At 41.0% G+C, this 15,754-nt stretch overlaps 1 protein-coding gene across 1 annotated transcript in view; it reads left to right on the top strand.

Annotated features, from left to right (window-relative positions):
* The first annotated feature begins 5,521 nt into the window (after nucleotides 1-5,521).
* The window catches only part of mgl (low-density lipoprotein receptor-related protein megalin), a 262,815-nt gene continuing 252,582 nt past the window's right edge, over nucleotides 5,522-15,754 (top strand). Inside the window, exon 1 of the mRNA XM_083143948.1 lies at nucleotides 5,522-5,637. Coding sequence (XP_083000074.1) covers nucleotides 5,541-5,637 — 97 coding nt within the window. The 5' untranslated portion in view covers nucleotides 5,522-5,540. The remainder of the gene's footprint in view (nucleotides 5,638-15,754) is intronic.

Raw genomic sequence — 15,754 nt, 5'->3', positions numbered from 1 at the left:
GGTATCACTGTTGCCAACTATGATCTGTAAGAACCGAATTTGCAAGTTTAGTCTACACATTACGGCACTACAAATCGTTAAACTTTAAGGTTGCTTGTCGGGAAGATTATTTCCTTTAGTCACTAAGAGATGGCACTGGTATCGGTGTTGCCAACTATGATCTGTAAGAACCGAATTTGCAAGTTTAGTCTACACATTACGGCACTACAAATCGTTAAACTTTAAGGTTGCTTGTCGTGAAAATTATTTCCTTTAGTCACTAAGAGATGGCGCTGGTATTGGTGTTGCCAAATATTATATGTAAGAACTAAATTTGTAAGCTTATTCTACACGTCTCGATTCTGTAATTCGTTAAAAATGAGGAAATATCTGAGATAAGTTTGGTTTGTGCATCTGGTTTGTTTTATAGTCAATAGAATAACAGAAAAAGTCGTAATACCTCACTTGGTTTCATGGAACAATATTATCTCTACGGAGAAAAACTTGTCAGTAGTTGAGATCGGTGAGTTCAATGACGTCTCCAGCCTAACTATTGCCTATTTTTGGGGAAGCAGGAAAAGGTTTGACTTAACCTTGACCCAATTTTACCGAACAGGTCTGTAGGTGCCGGGGTTTCCCCCGAGTTGATACCTTTCTGTAGATGAGGCCTGCTCGAATATGTTATAAAGTCCTCACTGAGTCAAAGGTTAATCGCATTCCGTACATTAGGGTGGAATGAAAAATACAAATTTTCGAAATTTTGATTTGTAATAGCAAAATTAAGTTGCCGTTTTGCTTAAAAAAGACGAGTTTAAAATTTCACGGCCCAACGACTTTGAAGTGTTTTGTTTGTTTCATCAACCATCCTGATCGTAAACTTTAACCGCCGGATGTAGAATTAACGTAAAGTAACCAAAATCGCTATTATCGTGTTTGGATGGGCGAGTGTTTGCTCAAAAAATCCTCAAAATTCTGCAATATGAACTAATTTTTGACGATTTCCAGTCAAAAATGTACAGCCAGTACCATGTAATTTAGTGATTGTTTCATACTTGAAGTTGGCAACATTTGTTGACAGCAACTACGCTATGCGCTGGGACATTGTCAAGCTGAAGTTGATTTTCGGAAGTGAAGCTTTTCACATCTGCCACGTAAACCAAGAACGATAATGGTAGAACTGATACTTTGAATTGTCTCTCAAAGTCTAACGTTTACGCCAAGAAGGGTAGAAATGCCCTTACCCCCCAACCCCACCCTCGCCTGTTTCTGCCCCAAGGGACAGAATCGTTGGGTACATCTTTATTGCCCGCGGCTGCGCGTTGAAGCGTCCCCTGGGGGGAAAACTACGCTGCAGAGCTCGACACACTTGTAACAGTATTTTCTGAAGCGTGTTGAAGGGATGGAGGGGGAAGAAGAAATGGTGCGACATTAAAAAGAAGAAAAGGGGAATGAAGGGTTGTGAAGTCGTGAAAGGGTTTTAATGTAAAGAAATGAATTTTTAAATCACTTTCAAGCGTTTCTCTTAATGTAGCCTTGTTTGTGTAAAGTTTTCATTAGGAGATGTTGGCAATACGTTCTTCAACTGAGAATTTTTTGTATTGACACTGTTTCTGTTTCACTGTTTGTCACGGTTTCCCCTAAAATCCACCACGAAAATATTTCTAAAACTAAACAAGGTAGTATGGTTTTGTATTAGCGGGAGTGTAAGCCATAACATTCAAACAAGTTGCATTTTTTTTAAAGGAACACGTACGGTTTATAACATACTTTATGTCGACTGTACATTGGAAACAGCGAAAAATAGCAACAGCAGTTTGCAACAGTTTTGCATACTTTAGAAGTTAGGAGGCCTGCCTCCCAAAATTCCAAATATGGCTCGATAAGAGAAAGGTAAGAGTACATAATTGATCCATACAATGCTACAACTCTCGGTACTATGTACGTAAATACAAGTGCAGAAAATTCTGATATCGACTTCTTGTGGATTCAGATGAAGAGGATTTGGATATCAAATCTTGGTGGATTCGGATGACGAAGTTGTGACAAAGATTCGAGTGTGCAAATCCTGGTGGATTGAGATAAGAGAGATTTGCCTATTGAATCGTGGAAATCTCTGAAAAGGACGATTCAGATGTCGAATCCTGGTGGATTTGGATGACGAATATTCAGATGTCGAATCCTGGTGGATTTGGATGACGAATATTTGGATGTTGAATCCTAAACCTTTTACCAGCTTACTGTAGACCGGACGAACGAGAACAAGTCTCTGCGCAAGTAGTGACGTAAGACGTCTCCACCAATGAAAGTGAGAGAATCGGGATTGCGTAATGGACGACGGAGTTACCCGCTTTCCCAGCTTTGCTCTATCAGCGTTGCAAACTTTGGAAACGATAATTCCGTACGCACATGGCAAACAAGACCGTATTTTTGTCTCCAAGTCCGTTCGCTTGGTTTTAGAATATCTTAGGGAAATATTAGGGATAAAACAGCAGGCGCAAATTCTGACAAGCTGTACATTTAGCGTACAGACTAGGATCTGAACCGTTCGTCCAGACATGCCATGAAATTTCCGTACATGTAACCGTACGGTTGGCAACACTGCGCTTTCACCACTCGATTTCCCTCCTCCTGTGCCGCTATGCGCGGCCCTCCTCTACAGTTAGCTGGGACAGGGAATAGGGAATTCATAAGTTGAAAATTCGGATGTGGAATCCTTGTGGATTTGGAAGATAAACGTGCGAATGTCGAATGTTGGTGGATTTGGATGTCGACGATTTAGGCATCAAATCCTGACAGTTGCGGGAATCAAGTCCTAGCGGATTCTGATTACGAAGATTTCGGATATGGAATCCTAGTGGATTTGGAAGACGAACGTGCGAATGTCGAATATTGGTGGAATTGGATATCGACGATTCAAACGTCGAATCGTGACGGATTCGGATGTTGTTTTGCAACGGAGTTGGAAGATGAAGAATCGGACATCAGTTCCTGGTTGATTTGGAAGACGAAAATTCGACGTCGAATCCTGGTGGATTCAGGTGACGAAAATTCATATGTTGAATCCTGGTTGTTTTGGAAGATGAAGATTCGGATGACGAAGACGCGGTTGAAGAATCCTTTTGGGTTCTGATGTCGAATTTGGATGATGAAGATTCGGATTGGGTCTTAGTATACGGGCACTATCTCGTCTTACGTGTGCTGCAATAGTAAAAAAACTGACGAGAATATTCGCTTTGGCTCAAAACCAAAAAAAGAAAAAAATACCGTTCATTATACTCCTGAATAAAGTTCAGGCAACCATATACCTTTCTGGAGTCAAAGTGACGTCTCTGTTTTCCGTGTTTTCTCTGTCCGTCTGTCCTCCTTTTTTTTGCAGCAGCGTTCACGCATTTTGCTTATTTAATTTTCTTCCACTTTGTTTATCCGCACCATGTTTTTCAGAATGACTGTCCTTTACGTGTATCCACGATCAGGGAGGCGGAAGGAAAGGGAAAGAGATATTATTTTTTATTCTCTCCCAAGCGTGGTAGCATCCTCGTGTACCACTCTTATCTCCTCTGTTTTAAACATGGGTACTTGACAGCCTAATCAGAAACTCCATCCAGGGCTTCTCGCACGCCTTTCTGACGTCACGTGACTGTCCCCCAGTGCCTCGGCACGTCACGGTATCCTCCCCCATCCGTTTCCAACCCCCCTTCTCCTCTCGGCTGTCTCCCTCTGGCATCCCTAGAGGGGAAAAAGTTCTTCCCGGGAAAGCAGGAATCCTGGAGTTGAATAGCTCACGATGGAACGTTCGTGGCGGCTTCTTATGGTTGGAGGGAACATCCACTGAGCGCTCAGAAGCTCTGAATAGCAGGACTGAATAGTACTTGACGTGTTTCTTGGTATCCATTGTGGTCCCGAGATAAACAGTATTGAGCATTGGCAACTGCCAAACGCCATTTCCTTTTTCGTTCTTGTATCCATTGTGCTGTGGATGCTAGGAGACGATAAGAATTGGTTCTTGAACTCTTTTTCTTTTTGTAAGAGCATTCTGAATCAACTTAAAGACCGGTGTATAAGTTATTTTCCTGAAACTCCATACTTCCATTCAGTGTTATATCTCGTAGACTATTTTATACTCGTAGATGACGTAATCTATGTAAACGACATGGCAAACTTATCGAAGGGCGCCGTGGAAGTCAAACAAAATTCTACTACTATTCATACTCTTTCTTCCAAATTCGAACAATTTCTCATCTAGAAAAAACCTAACATAGGAAATAATCCAGTGTTTTATTGGAAAAAGTCTAATGTTGCCTCACGACTGCCATCTGTTTTCATTTTGCAAACTATTTATCTTCTTTCATAGTTGATAGAAGAGAAGATAAATTTTGTTGTAGATGGGATTCTTGTCAGTTCGTTAGGAACCAATATAGTTGAAAATGTCACTTTCCTTTCATGAAAGCGTTGAAAATCAATTTGATTTGATTTATTTTACTTCGCTTCTTGTGCCACTTTTGGCTAATTTGCGAAGATGTGGATGAGTGATGATATTGGAAGATTAATTTTAATGCATTTAGATTGTCTACGTAGTCTATGTAAACTACAACCCAATGTAATCTACGCGTAGATTAAGGGTAGACAACGCACGTAGATGTAAACTTATAGTATACGGCACATCACTGCTTAAAAGTGAATAAGACTGTCTCGTTACGATCTCGTCTCGAATTCAGTTGACTGTATCGATCTCTGTTTTGTATCGATATTTGTACTAAAGTCTGATTCTTGTTCAAATCTCGAAAGACGAGACTCTCGGACAGTAAGTCTGTCTTGTCTCATCTCGTCTACTTGTAAGCTGGAATTCCATACTTCTAATTCAGAATGTTTTATATGTATAATGTTTTACTTCAATTAAGAATCTAGGGCCTTCTTGAAAGCGCGGTGGTAATGTTGTTGCCTTATAATCAAACGGTCCTGGGTTTGATACCTGTTGGATGCGCATGGTGGTTCGGATCCCACTTTAAACTGTAGGTCCAGTCTAGATTACCCTTACTGTGCATAAAGTGGACTTAAAACACCAAATCAATCAATGAACAGTCATACTCATACCTGGATTCGAAACCGGAACCCCTCGCGTCGTAGCACACTGTGCTAATCACTCCGCCACCAAGGTCGGCACGTAAAACGATTAGAGCTTTCAGACCGAAGCGACAACGCGACACATGTTGCTTGGGAACAAGCCAATCAACATCAACGTTTTGCATTACAGGCTACCAATCCCGTGTTCGATTGGTGAAATCCTCAAGCTACAAGTGTCGCGTGTCGCTTCAGTTTGAAAGCTTCCATGCTTTCTAGAACGTAGCTATACTAGTGAGTATACATGCGAGTATATTTTATATTCAGAAATAGTTATTTTCTTTTGTAATTTACAACAGTGTCCGATTGTACAGAGAATATCTACACTTCTCGTAATATGCCTTGACCTTTTAACGATAGTATTTTTTGTGTTTCTCTCTTCTGCATGATAGTGCAAGTTTTCTTGTGTTTTCATTCTAGATGCATCCAGTTGTGCACCAGGCATGTTCGCCTGTCCAGAAGGGAAGTGCATCCCGTCGCTATGGGTGTGCAATTACCAGAAGGACTGTGAAAAAGGAGACGACGAATTCCAGGCGTGCCGTAAGTATCAGCAGTATTGCGGCTGCATCCAGTGACACCCAACAGTTGGAGTAAGTTTTTCGCGGCTGAGCTGACTAGCTTCCTATTGGCCAGCCTAAAATAGAATACGTCGAATGTACGCTAGCCAAGAAAATTGCAAAGTGTGTTCAGTTTAGCTATTCAACTGTTTACTCAACAGTTGAGTAGAAAGTACAGTGTATCTAGAGCGTAACAATTGCACAACTGTTGATTTCTCTGGATGCAGCCAATATTTGATCAAATGAAACTTCAAGAACACCATATCTGACATATCTAACCTAGTGACATTTGTAAGAAAAATATTTCTGGTCGTAATGTTACCCTTATATGCTTACGTGAGTAAGTTAGGTCAAGTACATATTATAGAATATTGCGATAGATGTTCTTAACTTGTTGTGACGTCATTCTTCGGAACTGTGAGAAGGAAATCCAGTGGTACGATTTACCTTTCAAAAATGTCCCGTTTCTTATAAATATCCCTCGCTTCACTGTATGAACAGTATTTTGAAGACGATCTGTTTATGAAAAACGAAGAAGAAGAAACTGAAAGAAACAGCAATTTGTGAGTTACAGAAATTTTTACCCATTTTCGGTAGATTTTGAGAAAATTTCCCTTGAAATAGTGTTAAAATTTCCCTATGTCGAAAGAAATTTCCTTCATTGGGATATCCCTTATCTGTCATGTGAGTTATAATATTATGATAGACGGCAGGCCTGTACTTCTCAATTTTCTTCTATTGGGCCAGCCCCCGCGACGGAGTGGTTAGCACAGCGCGCTACGACGCCAGAGGTCCCGGATTCGAATCCCGACCTGGGCTTGGGTGTTGTTCGTTAGTGTTCGTTCATCAGTTTCATCATATCATCACTCATCCTTATCTTCGCGATCAGAAGTGGCAGAATTTCTAAGTAAAGTAAATCAAATCAATCTGTTTATTGGAAACTCTTTAAATTACAACCTTATCCCTCACTGCTTTTTTATAGTTTTTCAGTCTAAGCGAAATATACAAATCTGTCATGAAAATTCTAGCAACAAAAATTTGATGCGATTAATGTAATTCCATACGGACTGGCAACACTGTGTGTTTCATCGAAGAAACAAACAAACATCAGCTTTATTTCATTTGCAGTGTTCATTGGTCAGCATTAATCCTTATAAAGAGCAGAGTAGCTAGCTCCTATTATTATCTGTTAAGACTTTGCCCCCCCCTACCCCACCCCTGGCCCTCTTTTAGTTAAGCTGTCTCTCAACTTGATAAATCCGTTGAGAATCCACTGACCTGTTGCCACATGAGATGAGGAGTTCTTACACGCTAAGACCACCCCTCCCAAGAGTGGTCAAGAGGGAGTTTGAGGGGGGCGGGGTGCGAGGCGACGGGCAGTGAGTTCCAAAATCGATTCTGACCATTGATTTTGAATTACGGTCAACGTTAGCACGACAGCCGTGGGAAGGTCTGCACTGTACTGACGGAGCCAGACAGAGCTGTGAACCATGTTGTCCTTATCTTTGTCCCGTAGGTCATATACAGGGTGTCCCCCCTAAAATTATCCAAACTTTGCCACATCCGATTATACAGCCAGAGATAAGCAAGAGAGTCTCTCAACCAGTGTTGCCAAACCGAATTGGTAGATACGAGCTTAATTGCGCGAAAATCAGCTTCAAGCAGTTAATTTTAAGTCCGTGTCCTGAGAATACTGTGGCGACTGTGCGACAAATACATATTTTCCAAACATGTCTGAGAAGTAAGACAATCTTCACAACGCTTTGATGAATTAAAGTTGAAAGCTGGTTAAAAATAAAAGAAGACAGAAAGACGAGGCACGGAGATAAGAGGACAGAGGACTAATTTCACACTTAATTACGTTTTGTGGTTCTGCTTTCCAAGTTTCTTCTACACGGACTTTCCACTTTGTATTTCATCATTTCGCTCTCATTCACTCTTATTTGAAGTTCCGTTTTTGCTGGTGTTGCCATAGATTAAGGTGTGGGGATTCCTTTATAGTTGTCTGCACCATGCTAAGCACGATTAATTTATAACAGGAGATACGCGACGTGATTGGTCCTTATGGGCAGATGTTTCATGCACGTCACATCACGTGCATGGAGCAGCCAGTCAGACGAACATATTCGTGATATTTATCCGCGCTCTTCAGGGACGTTCGCTACAGGCTGGGCAAGGGTGGGTTACAGCCCACCGTGTAGTAAATGTATCCCACTTTAGGAGTTCCTATTAGAAATGTTCAAGAACCAATACTTATTTTAGTACTACGATTTATCGTTAATCGCGAAGCTAGAGAGAGACCAAAGTAAACCTACCAGAGACAGGAAATAGAGAGAAATAGGGAAGCAATGAGAAGAATTATAGAATAGATAGAGGCATGACGAATGAACAAGGTGTAACCAGTGATGTGCCGTACACTATAAGTTTACGTCTACATGAGTTGTCTACATGTAATCTACGTGTAGATTACACTGGGTTGTAGTTTACATAGACTACGTAGACAATCTAATGTGCATTTAAATTCATTTTCAAGGGTTTCATGAAAGGAAAGTGACATTTTCAACTATATTGGTTCCTAACGAACTGACAAGAACCCTATTTACAACAAAACTTCTCTTCTCTCCTATCACCAACTATGGAAGATGATCAATAGTGTGCCAAAAAAACAACAGATGGCAGTCGTAAGGCAAAATTAGTCTTTTCCCATAAAACACTAGAATATTTCCTATATTAGGTTTTTTCCTATGTGAGAAATTGTTCGAATTTGGAAGAAAGAGTATGAAAAGTTCTCCTCACACATCAGCAACTGATGCGCAGTATAATTTTGTTTTACTTCCACGGCGCTCTTTGCTAAGTTATCACCTTTCGCCATGTTGTTTACATAGATTACGTCATCTACGAGTATAAAAAAGTCTACGTGTAGAATGTATACTATCATTGTTTACGCGTAGACGCACATCACTGGGTGTGATGATTGATACGTTACATACAGCTAATGGGAAAGATAGTAGCAAATTGCCCATCGCTATTTTTATTATTTTCGAATCTACACCCTGTGTTGTTTCAATGAATGGAGATCTATTGATGCGAAACAGATGTTTTCCTCTTCTCATTAATGTTTTATTACAATTCATGATGATCACATTGTGAAAAATAGACTGAATTAAAATGGTGGACAATTCGCCTGCTGTTAACCGTTGGGTAATCATTTACACAGATACGTTATATAACTGTTATAATTTTGTTTTCCGCCCTCTGACCAGTGCGCCGTATTTGACTACTTAAAAGTGTTTCCTATAAATATCACTAGAGGTCAGCTTGGTTTCTCAATGTTATTACTTGTTTTTTGTCAACTCACCATTATAACTTTTACTAGATCTGTGCTAAACTGAAGCATAATAATTTGCTTGACTAACATTCGTACTTAAAATAAATTATTTATCTCTACATAGACTACATTTTTAAATTTTTGGCTACTTTTTGAAAGTGAGATATTTGGTGCTTTCTATGAATACATCTAGACGAAAAGGTCCCTAAGCTTTTTCAGAGTTGGTCGAGACGAATTGGACAGCTCCAGGCAATTCGTGCAATATATGGTTGAGATTTATAGCACCGGATTTATTTTCTAGACGCCCCTCGTATTTAAATTGGAGAATTCCGCTCCTAGTTACGAATTCGTTTATTACGGACGTAAAGACGCTTCCATACTCCAGTAGGGGAAATTTTTACAGCCGATCGGCAGCCATTGGTAGATCTTAGAACATTAGTTTTCATTCTCGCAAGATTGAAGTTTAATAAGCGATCGCTTCCGAAATGTTACAAAGGGGAATGTGTAAGAAAAACAATATACAGGGTGGCTAAATAAGTCCCTTAACACCCCCGATACAAGGCTACTGCAGCGCGCAACGTGAAAATGATCACGACCAATCGTTGCCAGACCAAGGGGGAACCACATTGACACCGCCCGCGCGGTCGGTGGCTATCTTGATGTCCGCCATCTTTAATTCAACTTCAGAATTTTAAATGGGAAGGGGTTGATATGATATATCAAATCAGGCTAGAATTCACGATAAATGGAATGGTGAAGGTGTTTTCGACGTATCTTCAACCAGTAAAAAGTTATGACTGAATTCTTGTACCAATTTGCTCCTTTTCGAGGTGTCAGAAATTAACATTGAAATGTCTTTAGCGCGTTAGTAACGCATCGAGGTCAAAGTGACGTCTAGGGAGAAAAGTTCGCATGCCATTGCACACGGTTTTAATCGGATACATCCTCGAAGAGCTGCGAATTACGAATGGTTGTCTAGAAATGGGTGTAGAGAAAGAGAGAGAAGGAAAGATTGTTATGCCAAATAGGTCAATCGGGACTGGGCCTACAGTTTAAAGTAGGACCCAAAGCACTGTGCGCCTCGACCGGAGATAGCACCCGGAAGCTCTGAGGTCTCAAGAATGAAAGAAAAAAAACGACTTGAATTGATTTGTTGAATTAGGTTATTTTACGTCGCTTTTCTTCCACTTTTGACTAATCACAACGATTTATTGATTTTATTTATATTTCCTTCGTCTTTCTGCCACTTTTTGCCTAATCGCAAAGATGAGGATGAATGACGATATGATGAAATTGATGAAGGGACACTCACGAAGAATATCCATGCCTGGATGGCATTGGAACCCGGATCCCTGGCGTCGTAGCGCGATGTGCTAACCACTCGACCACGGAGGTCGGTGAAACAACAGAAACACTGAAAGGAAAGTAAGAACAGGGAGAGAAAGAAGCATTGAGCTCTTGTGCTATCAGAGGCCGAGAAAACCCACCAATCCTACTACAGCTTTTAATCTATTTTCACCAACACACAACCGTCACCAGTTTTGCCGCGTTTCACGGTGTTTTTCCTCTTCCCGCTGAGTCCTCTGAGATTTCGCGCCATTCTAATGCAACTTTGATACATTTTTAATACCCGGGAAGCGCGGTCTGCACCTCTGGGCGAGAAGGAGGGGAAGAAGAAGATGATGAATCTGTTATTGATTTCTGTCGTCGGTCTGGGCCCGCTATCGCAACTCGTGTTCTTCGTCTTGATGACACACTGCCGAGGGAGTTGGTGCCGTATCTACATGCTGTTATGCAAATCGACAACGCGGTGCGAAACTGGTGCCATCTCTGTTTGTCCGTTTTCTTTGGTTGACAAGGACAAGTTTCTCGGCTTGGTTACCACTTGCACTTCTCTCTAGCGACTCCGTGTGTTGTAATCGTAATGTCCGGGCTTCCAGCCCCGCTGCAGGCATTGCGTAATGCTTGGGACCACAGGGGGGACTCATGGGGCTACAACCCCTCCCGGAATCAAATGAAAGCACTAAAGAGTAAATGCGACACCCACCTTCAATTGACACCCGGCAATTCCCGTTCGTATCCCGGCCTGGCATGGGTGTTTTTTGTCAGCAATTTCATCACTAATCCTCATCTTCGCGATTAGCCAAAAGTGGCAGAAAAGCGAACTAAAATAAACCAAATCAATCCATCACATAACTATACCTCTGAGGATGGTGACGCGTGGTCAGGACATTGAGTCCCATCGCCGCTGTTTTCTGGATTTCGAAATTGGAGTGTCTCATACAATTCAAGGCGCTTCCAAATTTGTCCTCACGACAACACTGACATTTTAGGAGACCTACAACCCAGGAATCGAACCCGGGACCTTTCACACTAAAGTCAAAAGCACTAACCATTTAGCCAAGTTTTGCTTACTCTGAAACCTATTTTCTAACACAACAGCGAAAACAAGCCACACAAAAATTCACCTGAATGCTCTAGATGAAATTCTAAGCATGTGTAACTTTTTAGAATGTGAAATAATTTTATGATTTGGTTTATTTTACATCGCTTTTCTGTCATTTTTTGCTAATCGCAATTAGGATGACCGGGATTCGAACTCGTCTTTCACTGTTTCTTTGTGATAAAGCTAGGAGATGTGTGGAATTTGTAAATCTCCATTCTTTTTCAATACCCCTGTATTTCTCGTGAACAAGTGTTCATATTTTGTTGCCAATATACTTCGAGCTTCAGATGTTTTCTGACGTCACCTTTTAGACCAGAAATGAGAATTGGGCCATTTTAGGAGCTATTGAACATTCTTTTCACAGTGCAAAGTTTTAGAACAAAGGTTGTTACGTAAGAGCGATAAAGTATGTGCTAATTTCTTGTTGAATTTGGCGATTCTTTTTACGTTCTCGTCTTTTTAACAGCGAGGCATAAGCGTGACGTAGACGCACTGAGTTTGAATGGCGTCATACTTTTCAAGAATTCTCGGTGAGCTCCAGTGTTGCCAGCAATAAAATATTTTCCCCCCTTAGAGCTTGGTCGAGAAACTGACTTGAAATCGACGATTTTTCCTAAGCGTGGTTGATAAACTTACTTGAAATCGACGCTTGTTCCTGAGCGTGGTCGAGAAACTGACTTGATATTGACGCTTGTTCCTAAGCGTGGTCGAGAAACTGACTTTATATGGACGCTTGTTCCTAAGCGTGGTCGAGAAACTTACTTGATATCGATGCTTGTTCCTGAGCGTGGTCGAGAAACTTACTTGATATCGATGCTTGTTCCTGAGCGTGGTCGAGAAACTTACTTGATATCGATGCTTGTTCCTGAGCGTGGTCGAGAAACTTACTTGATATCGACGCTTGTTCCTCAGCGTGGTCGAGAAACTTACTTCATATCGACGCTTGTTCCTCAGCTTGGTCAAGAAACTGACTTGAAATCGACGATTATTCCTACACTGCCATCCTAACATAATGCGTCGTTTGGGTGATATGTGCGCATAACTTAACTTTAAGTCGTTCAACTGACGTGACAGTGAGCAAATTCGAATTCTCAAAACATTTACCTCCTAAATGAAATATTAAATATGCCACTGAGTTGGCACTACCCCCCCCCCCCCCGAAAGCAAAAAGCTTAATTCGCACAGTAATGCAGAGATATAGTAAGTAAAATGCTTGACCCTGTGGATCTAATCTGTTGGTCAGCCGACTTGACAAGAATTAAAATTCCAAAATTATGCAGAGAATACGTTAAATAGCACTTGCCTGGCAACCATGACCTGACCGTTTTTTGGCCCTACTACCACGTGCGAGCGTTACAATTTCTGACGTCATTAACGAGAGCGAGTGTCGACAATGGCCAGTCTCTTAGATTCAGGCACTTTTTTCCCTCTCAAAGGAGGTGCTGCTCCCTTGCCAAAAACTCTTCTTGCAAGCCGCCTGCGTGGAGAATGGAAACCAGCGTTGCATGTAAAATGGATATCTACCATAGGAGAAGGTAGTCCCTTGGGGAAGTATTCTGTGGGTTCGTTTGACTGGTCGGAGATAAAGACCACAGAAGCTCTTGTTCTTTGGGAGAAATATTGAAAGTGTTATTTGGGAAGTCTTCTGAAAGGCGGAATGTTTATACTTAGCGGTTCTTTCCAAAGGAGAAAATCTATTTTCCGCTCATCAAGAGCCGCAAATGTGTTTTTACAAAGTAGATTTATAGTCCGCCATCTTGAAATTCTTGACTCGATTTTTGCACAAATGCATTTCTATAGTGGCGCAGTGGTTAGCACAATACGCTACGACGCCCGGGCTCCCGGGTTCGAATCCCAGGTTGGGCATTTATGTTTTTGTGAGCGTCCCTTCATCAATGGTTGTTAAAGATCCAGGAATTTTAAATAAACTTCAATTCCGGTCCAGGAGAGAAAATTAGCAAGCATAAATTGGTTGTTGGCCGTAAAGAAGCTTTTTATCTGTAAAGTGTTTCAATTCGGTCCAGGAACCTTTTTTTGGATGAATTTAAATACGGTCCAGATACCTTTTTTCCGGATCAGTTTAAATCCGGTCCAAATTCCGCATTGAAATGAAACAATACGTAACTTGGACCGAATTTAAATTGTGCGAGAAAAAAGGTTCCGTTTCTGTTGGAGAACCCATTAGAATGTATCGGTTTCTGGACCTTGAACGACCCTGTCTTCATCAGTTTCATCTTATTGCTCATCTTCTTCTTCGCGATTAGCCAAAAGTGGCAGAAAAGCGAAGTAAAATAACACAAATCAATCAATCATTTGCATAGCTCTCCTCTAAGGTATGTAGCAGCTATAAGAGGGAGCTTTCACGCCGGAGTGACACGAGCTCCATCCAGTCTGTAGAAAACCATTCTCTAAAATTTACTACTTAAGGTTACGTTTGTTAACCTCTTGGTACCCGACAAGCAATGTAATAAATAATTATGTTTCTGATTTCGTAAATGTAAAAGTCATTTAGCAGATAATTCTGGACCCTATTTTTATGGGCCGAAGAACTTTCCCATTCTGTCCCCCCGACGTTGTGCCCCAAGTTCGATTCTGTCCACCCCTCCAAAGTTAGGCACCAAGCTACGTTCGTGAACGTATTTGCTTTTTCTATATCCAGGGTTTGATACCCAATGGAGGCGCATAGTGGTTTGGATCTCACTTTAATCTGTAGGTCCAGTCCCGATTAGCCTTTCTGTGCATAAAGTGAACTTCGAAAAACTCAAATTCTATCCCCAGGCTGATAGCGACGATGAGGATGAATTGATGAAATAGGGGCACAGGCACGTGACCAGCCAAACCATTGTTCTCTGTCCTTCATATCTGCACCATGTCAGGGAATTCTCCGATTCTGCCATTATTTATGCATTATGCATGATAATACCGGCATGTAATGAAGTGGTACTTTTAATGTTGCAAATCAGCCGCCGAATTCTTCCCCACAGCTGTGTAGAATTAACAGCGACACAAAAGCAGAAATAATTAGCACGCTGGTCTTGTTCCTGGGGTTTTGCTTCTCCCTGGGGGTTAGCCCCAGGAAACAACCCACCGCAAACGTTGGGAGCAAGTGGGCGGCGACAAAGCTGCAAGTAAAGGTAGGGTCAGAGAGAGAATTTAAAGCATTCAACTCCTCTCCAAGCTCGCAAAAAACGCCAAAACAGGCCCAAGCGTCGAGCACTGGACCTAACTCAAGGTCTAATCATTGTACACTCAGTATCAGAATTGACTTTTCCCCAGTGAAATGTAAAGAATAAGGAAATCGAGCCTTATCCTTAGAAATAGGCAACCAGAATGACAACACGGTAGTGCCGGTTGCATACCTCGTCAGGATACAAAGAAGACGGTGCTGGAAAATGCAATCCTGAATTGCTTTTTGTCGATTTTTTTTTTCTTGGATGTACAGTAGAGTCTCGCTTATCCGACATAAACGGGCTGGCAGAACGTCGGATAAGCGAAAATGTTGGATAATAGGGAGGTGTTAAGAAAAAACCAGCACTGCACTGAGTAGCGAATGACAGACACATGAGTCATAGTGTAGGTGGGCGCGCCACGGGGTACAGTCGGGAGAAACTAAAAATAGACTACACTCACAACTTGCAGATCTTGTTGCCGATGGTATGTCGGATAAGCGAAGGTCGGATAAACGAGACGCTACTGTATTTGAATTTTATTACTCCATACAAACCATATATACATATTGATATTTGGAGGGTTCAGTACAGTTCATACAAATATATAATTTCTATAATTTGCACTTTAAGTATTCACTAACGCTATAATATTCTTTGCAATAGTTTTTCAGTTCATTTTTGAACATAGTCATTATGTTCTGCTTTTATATCATTTCGTAGGTTATTCAATAATTTAATTGCCATCTGTACGGGTCGCGTATTTACAAACCCTATATTGCTGCTGGCTTCTGATTGGCTGTCGTTCCGAAAGTTAATGCGTTTAACGCTAGAGGGCAGGGTTCAGATTAACAGAGTAGATTTCAGTTATTCATCGCAACAAGATAAGAAACCTCTATAAGCACAGGTTGATATTTGAGGACAATTTTAAAATTGATGTTTTGAAAGACAGAAAAGCAAAACTTTCAGAAAAAAATATCTTCACTTAAAAGAACATTATCCGTTGCTAATACGCCCCTATTGTATATTTACTATGTCATGTTCATGGTTGATTTTACAGAAATGGCATTTTAGAACCATGTTTCAAGATATTTATTCAACATTATTATATTTCGATGGCTTCGTATTGATTTTTTATTACCAGACAACGATTGAACAG

This window comes from Lepisma saccharinum, chromosome 22 (genome assembly GCF_977018435.1).
Source record: "Lepisma saccharinum chromosome 22, izLepSacc3.1, whole genome shotgun sequence".
In the NCBI taxonomy this organism is placed as follows: domain Eukaryota; kingdom Metazoa; phylum Arthropoda; class Insecta; order Zygentoma; family Lepismatidae; genus Lepisma; species Lepisma saccharinum.
Note: the sequence above shows the minus strand (reverse complement) of the source record. Positions and strands in the feature narration are given on the sequence as shown.